Source organism: Aspergillus lucknowensis (genome assembly GCF_044049455.1).
Source record: "Aspergillus lucknowensis strain CBS 449.75 chromosome Unknown BJX67scaffold_39, whole genome shotgun sequence".
Lineage (NCBI taxonomy): Eukaryota > Fungi > Ascomycota > Eurotiomycetes > Eurotiales > Aspergillaceae > Aspergillus > Aspergillus lucknowensis.
In genome coordinates, this window is record NW_027263583.1 from 22,373 (window position 1) to 41,735 (window position 19,363).

Sequence of the window (19,363 nt, forward strand, 5' to 3'; positions counted from 1 at the left end):
AGAATCTATGCAAGCTCTGTCCGGATCCTTAATTATGTCTTAGTGGAACACGGGTGGGGCGAGATCTATCATACATGGGAGGTTGCAAGTTATACAGTTGTAACCTCTCACCACAATCATCCCTAGAAGGGAGATGGGAACGGCCAAATGCGACCAACAAATGCAAACCGTCGCCCGGAACGCCACAAAGCAAATGCACAACATCATAGAGGGGTCCCGATATGGCCGTGAGACAAACCCGATAATCCCAAAATGTCGTAGCTGGAATTGGGTGGGAAGCACTCGGAAGGGGTATGGAACGTTTATCTGCGCGTCTTCGGATATAGAAAATTTCAATTCAAGAATCCTTTACACCCGGCCGAGCCGCAGAGGCATGGGATTCTGTCATCACTATCCCATTCTCTCTCAAACTTGTAGTCGTAGGTCAGCTCTTCATCTGCATGAGAGTCAGTTTGTGGTGACGTATGTCAATTGCCCAGACTTTAAGGACTCACCTCTTTCAATATCTCTCAGCGCGTAGATAACAATCCGTTTGCTTCCGTCAACCTTGATGATTTTGGCAGTGCAGTTGGGTGTGCAACTATGGTTAATAAACCTCGCGATGCCGCCCCTCTTAGTCGCGTCAATAACTGTGTTTTCATCGATGCGGAAGAGATAGCTACTGCCAATGCCACTCCTCAAATACCGTCTTTCCCTCATGTCAGCAACTTGCTGCCGTACTTTTTCTCCAACATACTCGATAATCATTTCGTTCGCGGATATATTAACCTCGGCGTAAAGACCCCAATTATGAATAGCTGACCGTGCGAAACGTACAGGCTTCTTTCGTTTCTTTAATTGGTTGAATCGGAGGGCATCGCTATCACCACTCTGTGCTGGGAGAGCTTGTTTCTGAGCGTTTATATCGGCGATGAGCCTGCGATTGTTGACTCTGGTAGATCTAGACGTCGATTTAGAGATCGTCTTCGCTGCTGCGATTCGAGCTGCCTCAGCGGCGGCGTTCTGGGGATCGCTCTTGGCTTTGGCCTCCCGTTCTTCACGAGCCTTTTGGACTTTGATACGATGCGGGAGATACTTCGATTTCTCTGATTCGAGGATCTTCTTCCTTCCTTCAGTCCGAGCAGCGCCTGTTGTATTCGGGACATAGTAGCCACCAATAATAGCCGGCTGGTGCATGGGGCCCGTGTCACCGGGACGATTCAGGGCCTTTATTTCCTTTTGTCTCCAGGCCCAAGCCGATAGGTTACCGACGCCAGATTTCGGATGTCCCTTTAGGGTACTGCGAAGGAATTGAAGGTCTTCGTCATCCTTAATCAGATTTTGCCATCCATCGAGATCCAAAATAATTGAGTCATCATCTTCAACAATTGGTCGGGGTTCATCATGAGAGACTCGCCACTCAACTTCCAGCCTGGGCTTACCGTAGTACCCGACCTCCTCGACTATATCCGCAGGCGGTAGTTTCGTATCGTTATGGCCTGGATATTCGATATCCAGCTCCTCTGACCGCAACAGTTTTGTGCTGTCGACCAGCCCCTCCAGGAAGGCTTTGCCGCCGCCTGGGGGTTGCAATTCCCCAGCCTGACCAGAGAGATTATGGGCAATAAGATCTTTATCGACGCTCTCTAACGAAAGTGGTAAATGCCCGCTTCGTGTTCCGTCCTCGCCTGCTGCAAACAGGTTATCATCTTCCTTCTGCTTCTTACGTTGGCTGAGACCATCGCTCATCCTTTTCCTCTTTCGCGGTGGAGGATATTCAAGAATGGCGTTTTCTCGGTCTGTGGTTTCTGAAATTTGACAAGCGTCGCCCCGGGGCTTTTCTGTCGAGATATCTAACGTTTCAACGTCATAATCCTCGGAGTCAGTCCCAGAACTCATCCGACTGGGAGGGCGACTGTCCTGATCGTCTGTATCACGGGGGGGTGGGGTGTGTTGTTCATCATCTGAATCTTCCTCATCGTGTAGCTGCTGCAATCTATGATAAAGCGGCCGGACCTCTTTCCTCCGTAAAGGTTGCTTGCGTCTCTCGTCCAAGAAAGCTGCGTTCGTACGGTCGAGACGGTAAGACTTCCTGATACGAGGGAGAGCAAGGATATTCAGGCCGGATGGTGGATGCCGGTTACTTGATGTCTTCGAAAGCGAATCAGGTGTGCTGTCCCGACTGTCAAAGTCAAGGCGAAACATCGGTCGCTTGATTCCTTCAGGGTCAGGTATCCCCAATTGCTTTCTTCTCAGAGCATGTCGGTCCGGATCCAAAAATTCATACAAGGCTGGCGCGGCGATGCGTGACTTCGAGTCTTCGAGGAGCTTGTCTTTCAAATCCTTCAGAATGATTGCCAACACTTCCTTGCACGGATCTAAGTCTAGGGCTCGCTGTTTCTTCTCTTCCTCAATGTCCAATTCGTTCTGTCTTTTCAATCGCTCAGACTCCGCTTTAGCCCTTTTTTCTTGCTTTAGGCGATTGGGGCTTGGGCTGCGCTCGTAATGTGGATTTCCATATGGCTGGCTCTCCATATTCATGATATACGTGAACAGCGGCTTCATGTGGCAATACTTGTAGCACCGGTCCGTTTCCTCTTCACCGCGTCGAGAATTCTCAAATATAATATAATACCCGGTCTTGTCGCATCGGATATCTTTCCAGCCGAACACCTTGAGCCGCTTCTTCAAGTGTGGCACAGTCGTGCTCAAAACGGGTACGTAACAATGTGCGATGAAAATGTATGGATCCCGCTTTATCTGGCTCAGTATGGGGACCTCTTCGACCAAAGATGGCACAGCGGGTTTAACAAAGCTCGCCCTCGGGCCCTCGGGAACAGCAGGCAAGGGACGCATGGAGGACCTTCCTGAAGGACCCTTAGGTGCTTCTGGTGGAGGTTCGCTCTTTTTCGCTTGGGTATCAACTTTGACCTCATCCGCTCTCTGTAGGTCATTCTTGGATCCCATCCTTTGAGCTTCGACTGCTCTAGAAACCAACCTTGCTGAGATCATCCCGTCACGATCCAATTCAACCTTGATACGATGATTGCCAATACGTTGCCCTTTCTTGCACTCGTAATGGGCGCGCCTCGCTGCAACCGCTGCGGAAACCGGTCCACCACCATTAAAAGAGGCGCTATCCTTGTACTTGACAGAACATATCCCGAGGAACCTGCCCGTTATGGGATCGGTGCGGTTATTGATCTCCAATATATCTCCAAAGCTTGAGAAGAGCGTGCTGATCGGCGCAAGAGGCGTTAAGGGGTCAAAGCCGGTAAGAACAATTTGCACGGGCGGCCCAGGCCCTACCGTGGTGGCTGGGTCGTACGGCCAGTGTTTCAACACATAAGGAGAAGGTCGATATTTTGTCTTCTGCTTGCATCCAGCGCCTCGCGAATAGTTCTGGATGCTCAAACGAGGGTCCGGCGAACTTCCATCCTGCTCGCTTGTAACAATGTCCACGTAATAAGGCTTCTTCCGCTTATCCCTCGACGGAGCTTTATCAGGATCGTAAACAAGCTTGCAACCTCTGACAATTTCAGTCCGGTGACCTTGTGGCTGTGGCGTCGGGGTTGGCGGGGTATGGAGGGGGGTCATGGTGGTCTTTGAGGCATCAGGTCTGGTCCCTTTGAAGCTGTCCATCGTGGTACCATGAGGCGCTTTTGCAAGAGACGGGCTCAGCTTGTTATGCGGGGATGATTCTGCGTTTGTGAGCGGTGTCAACGTATCTAGGCGGGTCTCGTTTGAGGACCCTGTCCCAGGGCCCGATGAGTTGATTGCAGGAGTGCTCATTTCCTCAGGGCTCGCCAGGCCATCTCCCAGAATCGCCTGGCGCGACTTGTTCAACTCTCCCAGAGGGACTGAAGAAGCCACTGACGGAGCATCGCCGTTAACTGCTTCATCAATCGCGCTGGGCGGATGAGGGATAGAGCAGTCTTCATGAGAATGTTCCTTGTCAGGCTGAAATTTTGGCCGCTGTCGCTCTTTAGTGGCCTTGAATCGTTTCTGTTGAATGACTGATGGGGCGGTGGGAAAGAAGTCTGCAAAACCTGCGGAAGAGCGCGACATAATGAGATATGGCTACAAGCCAAAACTGGGATCACTGCCGCTATTTGGCAGCATCCTTGAAGTCCCTGCCAGCAAATGCGCGGGTGATAGACAATCAATAACCTCCTGACGCAAAGCGGCAGATCCGATGACTTCCGGGATGGTATCCACAGACGGAGATGAATGGCGCAGAAGATGAAGCGGAAGTAAAGAGAGTAGGAGATACACACGCCTTGGCACCGATAGAAAACGAGTGAAGAGTTCCAATTGAGACTGGTTTGAGAGCGACAACGTGCATCCGTCCGAGCCCTTCGAACGCGATCAGAACGCGAACAAGGCCGGTCACAAAGACCGAAATGGCGGGGATGGTGATTCCGTAAGGGCTACACCAGAAGTCGCTTGTATGAGTCTGCGAAGAGGATTATGGGGTAAATGGATTCTGTTGCTGCTGTGCTGTAGACTGACGTTGATGGAGGAAAGTCTTAATGGGATGAAATTGGGGTGGGAAGGGGAAAAGTTAGGCGGTCGGCGGAGACGAGCTATTCATTCTCTGACCCATTCATTTCCAGACAGTTGGAATCCTCAACCAGATTCCTGGATGAACCAAGGAAACAATTGATGGCCATCCCACCAAATCAACTCAATCAATATCTTGACGGAAGGCTCACGATGATTCAGTGTCCTGGTGGTCCTTGTCTGATTGTCCCTCTACGGCTCCGTGTTAGAGGTCAACGGTTCCTTCGACCGCCCTGCCTCCCTTCACGCCGTATTTTCTTCTCCTACACTCCGGATAATTTTTCATTTCAGTCGGACATGCGACTATCTACGTGATTGAGATGACAATTAGCGCCAGGGTCTCAAAACGACTCGGTATTGCACAGCTGGCCAACGGAGCGCGGCTCTGAAACTGTGAACGCGGAGGGACTCAATGCCTCTTCGAAACCTGGAACACACTCATACGTCAAATGCACCGGGTCTGGACGGAAATAGTAATAATAGCTGGGATTCCTCCCCCAGCAGGAACCCAATAACAGTTTGGGGGGTGGGGGTTGGGGGTTTCTATACTGAAGAGCTGATCTTGCATTCATGACACAGACGCGAAAACTGCCATGGGACGGCAAACCAGGTGGATAATCTCAACGCCTGATGCCAATGGTCTCACCTGTCCCAAGTTTGGCTTCCAGTACACTCCATAATTAATTCTCATGCCGTATGGACCCCAGGTCGCCTTCGGCGCCAGGTAGCGTGGCTTATTGATAGTGCTTGCTTCGCGCCGGCCGCAGAGACGCCTCGCCAAGGGACGCGAAACCCGATGGAGGCCAAACTTGCAAGTCGATTGCGACGGAGAGCTCGGACCTTTAGGGATCTTCCTGTTGTGCGCAATAGTGGCTATTCGGGAACAATGGTGGTTATCGCCTAATCTCAATTCATGAAGCGAGAGTCTTTTGGAAAGAGGGAAATCGTCGACCACCTGGTTGGAAATGGTCCGAATGTGGGACTGGGAAACTCAACGCTCGACTGGGTCACATATCGTCTTGCCTGGGTCCTTGCATTGCTCGAGTCTCCAACGCCTTGAAGAACGTAGATATCGAGATATCCACCCGAGCGTCTGCGGCGGTCGTGATGCCAGTATCTGAACAGTCGAAGGCCCCTCCTGTGTAGATTGAGGTTGAATGTATTATTGAGCATCGTCCACAGGCCTGTCGTCTTACCCTTCTCCAATTCCAGCAGCTCGAAACCGAGACGGGAAAGGCGGCAAGTTGCGGCTCCAAGGCAAACCCCAATATTAAGCCCCCTCAGCATTCATCCATGCAGGAGTCTCACGGAGTTGTGTGGCTGATGCATCTATTCTCTTATTGGAGGAAGGCAAAAACAAAGAACATTTCTGCCTCATGTGTTGCCGAGAGAAGACCCTCCTGAATCCTTGTTGGTCGGGGTGCAGACTCTAGGGGACTTAATTCCAATTGGCAACCGACAGGGCGAGCCGTTGAGGCTGAGTGTTCGTCGACTTGAGAGAGGACAACTCCATTCACACAGCAATTCTCTCGAACGTCCTGTTTTAAAAATAGAAGCCCCCGGCATCCCTCTTGCTTTTCCACTTCAGCTCAGAGCCAAAGAGGGAGAAAAGAGTCTTGGGGCGGCTTCTCAGAGAGGAAAAATTGGGCACCCTGGGGACAATTTCCAGCATTCCGACGTCGCCACCAAACTTTTTGCCAAACTGCAGGCACTCAGAGGAGATATTCTTGGGTACGCATTCTTGTTTCCCCTGGAGGAGAGGCGGCTCCAGAAATGCTAGCTATTCCAAAAAGTCTCCTGCGAAAAAAGAAAGAAGATTTGGCTTGTAAGGTCTGCTTCTCGCAAAAGGCCCCAGCTTCGGCGTCGGCTGGGCTTTGAGCTGAACAAGGCAAGGGCAGCGCTGAGTGATCCCCAAGCCTGCGGTCGACGGACGAGAGCTCGGCTCGGGCCCTATCACTTAAGCTTGACCCCGTTGACATAATTTTTTTTTTTTTTTTTTTTTTTAAATTTGCCTTTCTTGTCAGGCATATTGGAAGGAATGTGTCTTCCTGCCTGTGTCACTGATACTGGGATTCAAAATGCACTTCTCGAAAAAGGGGCATTGGGAATGGTCGAGAAAGAGCACAAGAGTCGGGTGGGGATGTATAATATCATGGGTGTGTTATTCTTAGAAGTTGTTGCTCGCGTCCCTGAGCTCCAAGAACCGAGAGGAACTGACCATTTCGCCGAGCCAATTCCTCAAGCAAGAGCTAAGAATAACAATAATCACCCATCTCCTCAATCTGATCTTTGGGTGGGGTTGACCACCTCTCTACCTCACAGAATCAGCCAGAAAATAGAATCATTCCCATTCTGGTCCCGAACCCAGGAGGAAGAAAGTGAGACATGACTGTTGGGTTGGGTGAGGCGCAGAGGCGGTTTATTGGCCACTAGTCGTGGTGCCCACCTGGGCATCCATAGCAGTTTCCCTGGTTTGGAAGCCAAGGTGGGCCAATCTCACAACATAAAACCTTCATAACAAGAGCTCCTCCTCTCCTTCCAAAAGTCTTGTGTTGTCCCTCGTTCAGTTCCAAGCTCATCTTTCTCAATCAACCCTTCAATCACCTCTTCATCTCCTCAGGTTCCTTTCTCGGTCATCCGGCACCTTGTCAGCCAATTTAGCCCTCTTCCTGTGTGATCACCGCTGTAACCCTCCTTCAATCCTCTGAAGTTGCCCCCACTAACACTCACAGTCAACCATCACTCGCTGCAGCACTTCAACCTGTCCGCGTTCCCGAGAGTTGTACTTCGCTCCTCGCCGGCTAAAACACAGACACCGGGCTTGCTCGCCACCTCAACCTCACAACACTCAAATCAGCCATGTGGTAAGTTGACATTGACGCTGCGTCTCCTGTCCTCGTGCTACAGGACTGACAACGCCTAGTGGTATTTTCGGCTACATCAACTACCTCGTTGAGAGGGACCGCAAGTTCATTCTTGATACATTGCTCAACGGTATGCGCCCTTTGTACAATCCCACAAGGTTTCCACTTTCCGAATCCATTTACCTCCCGTCAGACCCTCTGGCTTCGTTCATTGTGCACTTTGAATTCGCTTCTCTGGCTCACGTCAATTACGCAATAGGACTCTCTCGGCTTGAATATCGAGGGTATGACTCTGCCGGGCTTGCAGTCGATGGCGACAAGAAGAATGAAGTCTGTGCTTTCAAAGAAGTTGGAAAGGTTGCCAAGCTGAAGGAGCTTATTGAAGAATCCAAACCTGATCTCACCAAATCTTTTGAATCTCATGCGGGAATCTCCCACACGCGTTGGGCTACCCATGGAACGCCCTCCCGACGGAATTGCCATCCTCACAGGTAAGCTACGGGCTTTTAAACCCTGCTCTGCGGCATTTGATTCGGGGTTGTCGTGGGGATGTCAAGAATTGAAAGATCACGAGGCTGACGATGATTGTTTCGTACAGATCTGACCCTAACTGGGAGTTCTCTGTTGTCCACAACGGTATCATTACCAACTACAAGGAGCTGAAGGCTCTCCTGGAAAGCAAGGGATTCCGTTTTGAGACAGAAACAGACACAGAGTGTATCGCTAAACTCGCCAAGTATTTGTACGACCAGCAGCCAGACATTGACTTCACGGTGTTAGCTAAGGCGGTTGTGAAAGAACTTGCAGGTGCCTTTGGTCTTTTGATCAAATCGGTTCATTATCCTCATGAAGTGATCGCTGCCCGGAAGGGTTCCCCCCTTGTTATCGGTGTGAGGACTTCCAGAAAGATGAAGGTCGACTTTGTGGATGTTGAATATTCGGAGGATGTCGCTCTTCCCGCGGAACAGGCTTCCCAGAACGTTGCTATCAAGAAGTCGGCTACTGGCCTCCTTGCGCCCCCCGATAAATCTCTACTCCACCGGTCCCAGTCCCGTGCTTTCCTATCCGATGACGGAATTCCTCAGCCGGCCGAGTTCTTCTTGTCATCTGACCCCTCTGCAATCGTTGAGCACACTAAGAAGGTTCTGTATCTGGAGGACGACGACATTGCGCACATTCATGAAGGCCAACTCAACATCCATCGGTTGACTAAGGATGATGGCACATCCAATGTTCGTGCTATTCAGACCCTGGAACTCGAACTTCAGGAAATCATGAAGGGTAAATTCGATCACTTTATGCAAAAGGAAATTTTTGAACAGCCTGAATCAGTGGTCAACACGATGAGAGGCCGCCTGGATGTTGCTAACAAGCAAGTCACATTGGGTGGACTCAGACAGTATATTTCCACGATTCGTCGCTGCAGGAGGATCATTTTCATTGCCTGTGGTACTAGCTACCATTCGTGTATGGCAGTCCGCGGAGTGTTCGAAGAACTTACTGAGATCCCGATTGCGGTCGAACTTGCCTCTGACTTCCTAGACAGAGAGGCACCAGTTTTCCGTGACGACACATGCGTATTCGTCTCTCAATCCGGTGAAACGGCGGATTCACTCATGGCTCTTCGTTATTGTCTTGAGCGGGGAGCTTTGACTGTTGGAATTGTCAATGTTGTTGGGTCCTCTATCTCTCTTCTGACTCATTGCGGTGTCCATATCAACGCAGGTCCAGAGATTGGTGTTGCCTCTACAAAAGCTTACACATCTCAATTCGTTGCCATGGTTATGTTCGCTCTCTCTCTCAGCGAAGACCGGGCTTCGAAGCAGAAAAGACGGGAAGAGATCATGGAAGGCCTTTCCAAGGTTTCCGATCAATTTAAGGAGATACTCAAGCTCAACGAGCCCATAAAGCAAATGTGTGAACGCTTTTTCAAGAACCAAAAGAGTTTACTTCTGCTGGGCAGAGGTGGCCAATTCCCGACTGCTCTTGAGGGTTAGTATACGAACGCGGTCCCAGTTTCGAAGTACGCCGTATTAATCTGGATAAACAGGTGCCCTTAAGATTAAAGAAATCTCATATTTGCACTGTGAGGCCGTCATGTCTGGTGAACTGAAGCATGGCGTCCTCGCTCTTGTTGACGAGAACCTGCCCATCATCATGATCCTTACTCGAGATGGGCTCTTCACCAAGTCCCTGAATGCCTACCAACAAGGTTAGTTCCCGCATGAATAATGATACGAGCGGCGTCTTAATTGTTTGATAGTCATTGCTCGAGGTGGTCGCCCAATTGTGATTTGCAATCATGACGACCCTGAATTCTCCTCAGCGCAGACCGAGAAAATTGAGGTACCGAAGACCGTTGATTGTCTCCAAGGGCTTCTTAACGTCATTCCTCTCCAGCTAATCTCTTACTGGCTGGCCGTGGGAGAGGGGTTGAACGTTGATTTCCCTCGGAACCTCGCAAAGTCCGTCACTGTTGAGTAGACGACAATGAGGAAGCTGGAAATGATTCTGGAATTTCTGAACCAGCAGCCATTGGGAGGGGGCAACCGGTGTCATTGACTTCGAGTGGTTTGTCTCAACGTCGTCTCAGGGAGGGCTTGCGTGTGATCCCCGTACGGCCTTGGATATTTTTTCGGGGCCTGAGCTGGTTTCTGTATTACATCTGGTATGGCTAGCAAAGTTTAATAATAGTAGCGAGTGTGATACGCGCTCTTGAATTCTTATGGAAGAACGCTGTGGGAGATTACAGGCTGTGAAGAATAGACGAAGTGGGAGTGCTTGTCCGAAGCTCGGGCGGGATCTGCTCTTCCCCACAATTCACTCCCAGTCCTGGTCAGGCAGAGCCAAAGGACGACTCACGAGTAACAACAGGTGCAGCTTCAGCACTATATATCATCCCAGCTTGCACACTTGATATTCCAGATATTCAGTCTTCTTGGATCTTATAGCAATGCAGTCTCTCAAGGGTCCTGGGGCTCCTCAGACATATGACGGTGGGAACTCCTTACCCCTCCACAGCCATCCACTGTCTGCTAAGAATGTGCAGGATCTGGGTTGCGGATTGCCATTGTTCACGCGAGATGGAACATGGGGATTATCGCACCCCTTGTGGACGGGGCTAAAAAGACCCTACTAGCATCTGGCGTGACGGAGGATCACATCGAAATTCACACAGTCCCAGGAAGCTACGAGTTACCGTATACTGTACAGCGGTGAGATCTCACACTGGGCCCAAGCACTCTGTCTTCTTCAAATGCTTACAGTTATATTCTGTATACGCTACCCTTTGCCTTGAATAAAAAACCTAACTCTCTTCTTCATTCTACAGTATCTATTCAGCCTCTCAAGTACAGGCCGCCCAAGCGGGGTCATCCGGTGAAGGCATCAGCGCAACGGATCTGCTCTCTTCTTCCACGGCGGACCTCAGCAAAACGGCTTCATCGACCTCTGCCGCGTCCTCGAAACCTTACGATGCGATTATTGCTATCGGAGTTCTCATCAAGGGTGAGACGATGCACTTCGAGTACATCTCGGAAGCAGTCACACACGGTTTAATGCGTATCCAGCTGGACACTGGGGTGCCCGTAATTTTCGGCGTGCTTACGCTTTTAAATGAGCAGCAGGGACTTGAAAGGGCTGGATTGGGCACCAAGGGTATGCACAATCATGGAGAAGATTGGGGCAATGCGGCGGTTGAACTGGGCGTGAGGAGAAAGGGCTGGGCGGAAGGCGTGCTTCGTTAAGGGAACTGGGTTGCATAACGCAAATGCAGATCTCCTAGTGATGACAGGGTAGGATTCTTGCTCCAGTTGAGAGCAAAAGATAATTGAGGAAGAGCTTCTTTGCTGGTGAACATGTGCAGGAGTAGTTTGCTAGCTTCATTCATTCTTCCATCCTCTCACTTCCCTTCGCTCCGTCTTCCTCATCTTCATCATCTCCTTCCAGTTCCCGCTTAGCAGCTCGCTCCGCCTCTTCGAGTAGCTCTTTTGGTACCTCTTCGTGTCTACCTCCTGTTGGGCCATCTAGCGAACTGATCCAGCTCATTTCCAGTTCAAAGTCCTTATCCTTGTTGTCTTCGTGGGCAACATAGATGATCCTCGCCGCCTCCTTTACAGCTTCGAGCAGGCTGATTTTCTTCGAGGCGAGATCTAGCTTTTCAAGTTCAGCCTTGGCTGCCTGTCTTCCTTTGCCCGTCGCAGCGCCATAGTACCCCTATATTTGAGTTAGCATGCGGGGCGTTGAGGGGACGCGGAAGATGATCAGGATAGTGTACCCAATAAAGACCGCTCGGTTCGATCATATATAGACCCGGTCCTCCAGACTTTGCTTTGTCGACCTTACCACCAGAACCGGACTTCGGGCCGCTCCCTACTTGACCATCCACAGCCAGCTCAGCCTCCGAATCCCAACCTCCAATGATAGATGTTACACCGAAAGGCCGCACGCTAGAGTAGAGTGTGTAGGCTTGTACATAGCTCCCAAGGCGGTTTGCGAGAGCGGAAACAGGGATGGGTCCTTTGTAAACACCTCGCCACGAGGACGCTTCATCGCGAGCACGGGAGACAAAATGACGGCCATCTGGTGCTAATCCGGCGGAGACCTGTCGTTTGCGGAAACACCCAGATTAGTCCAGACTGCTTGCCATTTCAGAGGGCCATTATGGGGCGGCCTTACAACGCCTATATGGCGGTCCACAGTAGATATCCTCTTGTTAGCTCCCGGCTTCAGGAGCTTGCTGGTTATAATCTTCTCAACAGCTAAAACGACACCATCCCTGCACCTGATACCTACGGCGGTACCGCCGTTCTCAACAGCTTTGACAGCATACTCGACCTACCACGTCACGCATTGTTATCCATGATCCGCATGAATTTCCTGGATGAAGGGTTATAGTACCTGAAAATTCCGGCCATCAGGAGAAAACACTGAGTTTGAAAGATCGTAACCTGTGCCGATGGATGTCTGGAATCAATATTAGCTAGGATGCCAGTGCGAAGGGACCAACAACAAACCATGGCCGAAAACTTGAGTCTATCACAGAACGTAAGACCGTCGTAGCAATTAATATATTAGTGCGGAAATAGTAAGAAAGACTGTTCGGGCACAATGCTTTGAAACACAGAGCAAAGAGACCGGGGAGAGCTTCTAAAATGACCCGCTCGGCAGCAGCGGCTTGCCTGAGAGAGCTTCGTCACATTGCCTGCCTGGCTTTGTCACATGACTGTTTCCTCGCTTCTTCCCAACCAGAGGCGTCTGGATTCGGCTCATTCATCCAGGACCGGTGCCACTCTTAAAAGGGTGACCCCAGCTCTCAAGCATTGATAACGCACGCTTTCCACATTTCTCTGCCTGTCGCCTCTGGTCATTGGGCCCGCAGACAGAAGATCTTGCTGCATGCCCAACCCTTGGGCACCGACATTGTGACAGCCACCCCAACCCACTTTTCGTAATGGTTTATCTCCCGGCGATCTGCCTGGAAATGATTGATTCGGTTGATTCCGTACCAGAACTCCTCGTGGTGCACCCGAACGAGTGTTCTTGAAAACTTGCTACTACAGTTTGACGACACTCCCTCCTGACTCTTACCTGTTCTCTGTCCGAATATATTGTGCATCGAACCTTCGAACTTAGATCTAGTGAATACACTCGAACTTCTCTCATCTTGCCTTTTCGTTGCCATTCTCGTATTATGTGTCCGCGGCCGTTCCGCACAATGTCGTCTTCCATCTTGCACAGTTGCCCCTTCTGCGCGCATGTGACAGACATTTCTGAAATATTAGCCGATTTCGTGGGGAACCCTCATTGCACCCAGGTAGATACCTCTGAATCCATACCGCTTACTTGACATCTGACCAAAAGAACAACCAGTGCGGTTTATCGGCGTCTGAGGGCGACTTGAAAGCACAAGATGATCTCGTGGCCCTCTTCAACACGCACATGAATATGGAAGTCCCTACACTCCCGGGGAGGAAGGAAATACAAATATCCAGCCCGCCGGTTACGTATAGTATCACGCAGCACTATCATCACTCGGCACATGTAGCACAGCGAGCCAATACGTCGGGGCCGGGGCAGAGGGACGACATCTCGAGGTTCAATGTGGGATTCAAATGGGTATTCGAGACGCTCAAGCGGCAGAACGTTGATCCCTCATCTCTTTCCCCAGGACAACTTGAACTATTTGCCAATGCGATGCCAGAACAGCAATCCCGACTGATCCAAATGTGGCAGATTTGCCCGGAACCTGGCGCGGGCGCTCGGGGAGGTTTACAGGTGAGTCAAGTGGCGTCCACCAATGATCTTGAGATGGACGATTTGGCCTCGGAACGTGACAGCGCTCACGGTTTTGCGGAGCCATATATGCTATCTGGATATGATCTCATCGCCGGCGAGTCCCGTGCCCGTCGAGTGGCCCCTCTTGCGAATGAGCCCACAACTGGTTCCCCGTACAATCTTTCCAGGGACCCTATATATCAAACCGGAGGGCAGCGGTGGTGGGAACGAACACAAGACACGGCAATGGAGTACTAGAAGGCGAGATGAAACCTTGACTGCAGAACTTCGCGTAAATTTGGAGAGTACAGACCGCGTATATGATCTAACACGGCGAAGTTCTAGAATACGTGCTAAGATGCCTAGTGAACAATTGATTGTTATCTGTAACGACTAACAAACTATTCATAGCGGCACTAGGGGTCCTAACCCGGCATGACTGAAGGATACAGGTAGCTTGGGTTTCATTGGACGAGCGAAAGTAAAATAAGGTATGTAACAAGCCAGCCCACCCCATGTCCGCCCGAAATAGTCATAAATCTACGTAGACATAGGGCTACCACATGGCTTTCCACGGTATCATGATAGAATTGCGTCTTTCCCCGTCCCCTTCGTTTCCTTTACTGCTTTCTTTTCCTTTCTTTTCCTTTCTCTTTTTTCTTTTTTCTTTTTTTTTCGCTCTGGCTCCAATCCACTCCTGATCCAGGCATGTATCCGCAAACCAAGTCGGAAAGGAGAACTGGAGACTGACAGATCAAATATCGACACATAGTTCAAACGCATATTGGAGCTGGCGACTTCTGGGTGAGAAGGAGCGTAATGGAAAATATTTGTGCGACCATGGCCCAATTCGTTTGGTGAATTTCAGTTCGGTTTCGGTATATCAGGACACATGGCGCTCCAGTAGGACTCCTAGTCAGCCCAAGGATTAGTATACACTTTCAATATGGACGGCGCGATCTCGAGTCGTACGGCGTCACTGGTAAGGGTGTGCACACCACGTCTACTCCTTAACTTCCTGCAAATCTTCAGGTTCAAGTTCATCAAGAATGGCCATTGCCTCGGCAAGAGCATCGGCGGAGCGCTTGACATCGTCGACAGCCTCGATTGCTCGTTTGGCCTTGGTGCATCCCTGCCCGGGGAAGTGGCACCATCTGTCGAGGGTAGATTTGGCTTCAGCCATAGCGTCAGCCATGGCGTCGGCGGCGCGCTTGACTTCCTGAGTCGTGTCGGCGGCGCGCTTAACGAGGAAGCATCCCTGGCCCGGGTACATACACCATCTCTGTAAAGCTGCACCCTGCACGGAGCTGGTGGCCAGCGCGGTGAGAACGATCGAGAGGAGCTTCATGGTGGAATGGTAAAAGTAGAAACTCAAGGAGTATCACTGGGAAGGAAGTGCTTGCTTCCTCGGATGGATTTTGTGGGTATCTTTAGAAGAACGAGCTTCCTGGCTCTGTATCAGGCGCTCTCCGGAGTGGGAATGAATGTGGAAATTTATGGGTTTAAATACATGTCGACGAAACATACATCCCCCCCAAATTGCGTCCGGGTATCTGCAAGCCCTCCACGAAAGGCTCATTGAAAAGATCTTGCCACGCTATTCGTGCATATGCCTCCATTGGAAGTATGGAAGAAAGAGTTCCATATCCTGAATAGGACTTAAGACTTCTCAGGTTTGAATGGAGGCATGTGAGTTGCTCAATAAAGTCCCCCGTATGTTCGCTTATAGATCGAGCATTAGGGAGTAAAGGTTCCTGAAAGCGGGCCAAGGTACTCCCAAGGCCGCTCGTTCCCACTGGCCAAGAATGATTTGCATCAAGAACAAGGGGTCGAGAGAGCTCAGATTGGCAAATGACAAGCAGGTCAATCAACCTGAACTTCATGGGGTCAATAAGATGAAAGTGCAGGAAAGAGAGGTCCCCTCAGCTGAGGTCCGGAAAAACTCAGATATCCCGCATTTGTAGCTCAATAGAGCAAGCCAGCTTTGATAAGGTCAATAACGTGCCATTCTGTGAATAGAAAGTCAATCGCTATTGAGAGGACAAAGAAAGTGCCCTATTGATGTACCAAACAGGAAAGACTTATGGAATGTATAGTACATGCACCATACTTTGCCAGGATCTGAATTGAGATCTGAGGATGGATTGGATGAAGAGACGTCGAAGAGAGCCGAGCGGCGGGACTCGAGCTCATGGAAGATGCAGAAATGTTGCTGATTGAGAACTGTTCGATAAGATCGGCCCGAGCGATGCGGATGCCGAGACAATCCGGCGTTTTTCCTTGGCGCCTCTCTCTCTGGCTGCCGTCTTCCGCCTGTCATTCTCATTTTCTTCTCTCGCCCAGGACTCCCTTCCAGCGCCTCTCCCCTCAATTGTACGTTGCCCTTTGTCCATTCAACATGTTTTCTCCAAGGACAGTCCAGCCGGTGCAGGTACGTCAATCGAACTCCCACCCCACAGAATTCGCCAGTACATCGTACATTTTCTCTCCTGTGTCTTTTCACCTCGCTCTCTATTCTTCCGTCCGGCGATGTCGCGTACGATCGCTCACTCTTGGCCTCAATCTCTTCCACATACTTTTTATTCACCTGCAAATACACTCACTATTTATCATCTAAGCACCGTCCGTCCTACTTTACTGACTCAATGTTATCTCTCAGTCGCTCTTCCGACGCGCTGCCGCCCAGACTTCCTTTGTCCGCTCCCCAGTCGCGGCAAGATGTGCGTAATAGTCCCCAAAATATCCGATCTTCGGAGAAACCTTCGACTGACTCCCGATACCAGCTTTTGCGACCGTTCAGCAGGACATCTTCAAGCCCACAAAGTATGGTGGTAAATACACCGTGACGCTCATTCCCGGTATGTCAGCCTAGCACCCCCAACCCAGGTACTCCACGCCCATTGTGTTTTTGGTCCGAGATTTTTCAGGCCGTTAATGTCTCTGTACCTAAATGAACAGGTGATGGTATTGGTGCCGAAGTCGCGGAGTCCGTCAAGACTATCTTTAAGGCCGACAATGTGCCCATTGAGTGGGAGCAAGTCGATGTCAGTGGCGTGGACACCGGAAACAAGCACTCCGAAGAGCTCTTCAAGGAATCTATTGCCTCTCTGCGACGAAACAAACTAGGTCTGAAGGGTATCTTGTTCACCCCGGTGGAGCGCTCTGGTCACCAGTCATTCAACGTCGCTCTTCGTCAAGAGCTCGATATCTTTGCCTCAGTGGTTCTCATTAAGAACATACCCGGATACAAAACCCGCCACAATGATGTCGACCTTTGCATCATTCGTGAGAACACTGAGGGCGAGTATTCCGGTCTCGAGCACCAGTCCGTGCAAGGTGTTGTGGAATCGCTCAAGATCATCACTCGTGCCAAGTCTGAGCGCATCGCCAAGTTTGCTTTCAGCTTTGCCCTCGCCAACAACAGAAAGAAAGTAACTTGCATCCATAAGGCCAACATTATGAAGCTTGCAGACGGCCTATTCCGCAGCACCTTCCACAAGACCGCTGAAAACTATCCTACCCTAGAGGTCAATGATATGATTGTCGATAACGCCTCCATGCAAGCTGTTTCCCGACCCCAGCAATTCGACGTGATGGTTATGCCCAACCTGTATGGTGGTATCCTCTCTAACATTGGTGCTGCCCTTGTTGGTGGACCCGGCGTTGTTCCTGGTTGCAACATGGGACGTGAGGTCGCCGTCTTCGAACCTGGCTGCCGCCACGTTGGTCTCGATATCAAAGGAAAGGATCAAGCCAACCCTAGCGCTATGATTCTGTCTGGATCTATGCTCCTTCGCCACCTCGGCCTCGACGACCACGCGAACCGAATTTCCAAGGCTGTCTACGACGTTATAGGTGAAGGGTGAGTACAACGCTGTTCGTCATCTAATTCAGATTGCTAACGAGTCTCTTCAGTCAAACGAGGACTCGTGACATGGGTGGACAGGCCACCACCCACGAATTCACCCGCGCCGTCCTTGACAAGATGGAGGCTGCTCTGTGATGTTTCCTTTTATTAAGGAGATAAGCTGAAACGATTCCAACTGTTGATTCGGCGATGAGACCTTGTACAGGCAAATGTTCGGGAGGCCATATGGGCGTCTTGGATGGCTTTGCCGCAACTTGTATCACTTCTACCAAAATACCACTAAAGGCGCCCTGTGCATTTGACGCGATAGAGGGATCGGTGGATCAGGATGTGTAAGGATATATATGTATGATTCCAATAGAAGTATCTTCATGCACCCTCGATTCGATTCGTTGGAGTTTATCGCGATGCGGTCCTGGACGCAAAGGACGCCTCGGAGAATCCGAAAGAGACCGTCAAACCAGGTCTCTAGCCGTTAACTTGCCTCTAGAAATGATAGCTCTTCATCACGCGCCTAGTTTCGGGTGTAGGTGACCATACTGACATGTCTCACAAAACATTCCGAAAATGGAGGCGACGTGCTCCTGCAGGCTCTGTCGCTAGCACATACTGTGAGCAACTTCGGTGTGAGCAGGGAAAAGAAGCGCGTTCTGGAGCCATCCCGGAGTTGGCCACAGGCACTGGCGCAGCTAGTTGGTTTTGGGTATTAAAAAATTCTGACGACGGAATCAAAAGGCGGGGCGCCTCTTGCGGCCGGTATATTTCGAGTTCGCCTTGACAACCTTTCCCTTCTTGGCCATTTGTTCTTTCTTCCGCATAATCCAAGCCTTATCGCCTTTCCGGGTGGATGGAGTTTGGCTTCGCTCCATAGTCTTTCTCCTCGCGTCCAGAATATCAACATCATTCATACCATCCACAACACCGGTGATATCACCTTGCAGACCACCCCCACCAACAGTTAAAACAAGATATAGTTTGCTATTTTTCGTACCGGGGTCATCTTCCAGGATACCGGCTCCGAACCCGGCCTTGATCGCCGCACCGCTAATCATCGTTCGCTGAATATCATTCTTTGGGTAGAACTGACAAACGGCGCGCCCGCCGCGTCGGAGGCTGGCAAAAAGGCCTTCAAAAAATCTCCGCAGACGGCCCTCGGGACTAACATCACTCGACTCTGCATTGCATAGCCATTGAATAGCACTAATACTGATTGCAGCGTCGAATGTTCCCGGTCGAAACGGTACGCCCTGGCCAATGTCCGCAAGAAATAAATCCCCTTCTACACCTCGCTGGAGCGCTATATCCAGCATACTAGGCGAGATGTCCATCCCGATCCAGGTATGGGGCCCGCCTTGCTCGGAGGGTTCTTGGGAGAGAATTTCGCCAGACAGTCCGGAGCCACAGCCGATGTCGAGGATTAGAGATGGTGATTTGAGGTCGAGAAGCTCGAGGGCTCGATGTGTCATATCCACTTGGATGTTTCGAATACGCGATGAAGTTGTATATTTGCGAGACTCATTATCGTCGTAGAACAAATCTGGAGGTCTTCGAAAACATAAGTGTGATACTGGATTTTCACTAATGAGGTGTACTCACAAGACATCTTCGGGTCGCGACATTTTGCGGTCTTCGGCGCAGTATAATTCGAGTTATTCCTCAAAGATTGGATAGTTTCTTTTAGGTGTTGGAAGGCGTGGAGGGAACACAAACCCTACTGAATCATTGGGAAGATTTCCGTTTACCACCATAGTGCTTGCTCTCCATATTTTTCTGCTTGACCGCTCGGCTTGGCGTAGGGGTTTCTGGCCTGAGG

General features: G+C 50.5%; 8 protein-coding genes across 8 annotated transcripts; 4 read left to right on the forward strand and 4 right to left on the reverse strand.

Moving 5' to 3' along the window:
• Window positions 1-229: 229 nt before the first annotated feature.
• set1 (histone methyltransferase SET1) lies at window positions 230-4,207 on the reverse strand. Its single transcript, XM_071025498.1, has 2 exons — window positions 495-4,207; window positions 230-436 (listed from the first exon to the last, which is right to left on the reverse strand). Exons 1-2 carry the CDS (start codon window positions 4,045-4,047, stop codon window positions 333-335), a joined length of 3,657 nt encoding a protein of 1,218 aa, XP_070883520.1. The 5' UTR covers window positions 4,048-4,207; the 3' UTR covers window positions 230-332.
• A 3,194-nt stretch (window positions 4,208-7,401) lies between these two features.
• gfa1 (glutamine--fructose-6-phosphate transaminase (isomerizing) GFA1) lies at window positions 7,402-9,890 on the forward strand (the record flags this gene model as incomplete). Its single annotated transcript, XM_071033487.1, has 5 exons — window positions 7,402-7,406; window positions 7,466-7,897; window positions 8,005-9,398; window positions 9,457-9,618; window positions 9,670-9,890. 5 exons carry the CDS (start codon window positions 7,402-7,404, stop codon window positions 9,888-9,890), a joined length of 2,214 nt encoding a protein of 737 aa, XP_070883521.1.
• Window positions 9,891-10,359: 469 nt separating this feature from the next.
• On the forward strand, window positions 10,360-11,152 carry BJX67DRAFT_383593 (lumazine synthase RIB4; the record flags this gene model as incomplete). Its single annotated transcript, XM_071033488.1, has 3 exons — window positions 10,360-10,402; window positions 10,456-10,621; window positions 10,738-11,152. The coding sequence occupies 3 exons, from the start codon at window positions 10,360-10,362 to the stop codon at window positions 11,150-11,152; spliced, it is 624 nt and encodes a 207-aa protein (XP_070883522.1).
• On the reverse strand, window positions 10,919-12,597 carry BJX67DRAFT_203690 (proteasome core particle subunit alpha 7). Its single transcript, XM_071025499.1, has 5 exons — window positions 12,422-12,597; window positions 12,306-12,371; window positions 12,084-12,242; window positions 11,683-12,009; window positions 10,919-11,621 (listed from the first exon to the last, which is right to left on the reverse strand). The coding sequence occupies exons 1-5, from the start codon at window positions 12,422-12,424 to the stop codon at window positions 11,292-11,294; spliced, it is 885 nt and encodes a 294-aa protein (XP_070883523.1). The 5' UTR covers window positions 12,425-12,597; the 3' UTR covers window positions 10,919-11,291.
• Window positions 12,598-12,675: 78 nt separating this feature from the next.
• BJX67DRAFT_360788 (uncharacterized protein) lies at window positions 12,676-14,313 on the forward strand. The gene is made up of 2 exons (XM_071029804.1): window positions 12,676-13,221; window positions 13,278-14,313. Exons 1-2 carry the CDS (start codon window positions 13,099-13,101, stop codon window positions 13,938-13,940), a joined length of 786 nt encoding a protein of 261 aa, XP_070883524.1. The 5' UTR covers window positions 12,676-13,098; the 3' UTR covers window positions 13,941-14,313.
• Window positions 14,314-14,637: 324 nt separating this feature from the next.
• On the reverse strand, window positions 14,638-15,136 carry BJX67DRAFT_360790 (mating alpha-pheromone PpgA). The gene has a single exon (XM_071029805.1). It carries the CDS (start codon window positions 15,028-15,030, stop codon window positions 14,686-14,688), a length of 345 nt encoding a protein of 114 aa, XP_070883525.1. The 5' UTR covers window positions 15,031-15,136; the 3' UTR covers window positions 14,638-14,685.
• Window positions 15,137-16,080: 944 nt separating this feature from the next.
• Window positions 16,081-17,685, forward strand: BJX67DRAFT_373739 (isocitrate dehydrogenase (NAD(+)) IDH1; the record flags this gene model as incomplete). The annotated part of the gene is made up of 5 exons (XM_071031444.1): window positions 16,081-16,113; window positions 16,342-16,402; window positions 16,466-16,540; window positions 16,641-17,544; window positions 17,598-17,685. 5 exons carry the CDS (start codon window positions 16,081-16,083, stop codon window positions 17,683-17,685), a joined length of 1,161 nt encoding a protein of 386 aa, XP_070883526.1.
• Window positions 17,686-18,181: 496 nt separating this feature from the next.
• Window positions 18,182-19,294, reverse strand: BJX67DRAFT_203909 (18S rRNA methyltransferase BUD23). Its single transcript, XM_071025500.1, has 2 exons — window positions 19,147-19,294; window positions 18,182-19,095 (listed from the first exon to the last, which is right to left on the reverse strand). The coding sequence occupies exons 1-2, from the start codon at window positions 19,167-19,169 to the stop codon at window positions 18,279-18,281; spliced, it is 840 nt and encodes a 279-aa protein (XP_070883527.1). The 5' UTR covers window positions 19,170-19,294; the 3' UTR covers window positions 18,182-18,278.
• Window positions 19,295-19,363: the final 69 nt, after the last annotated feature.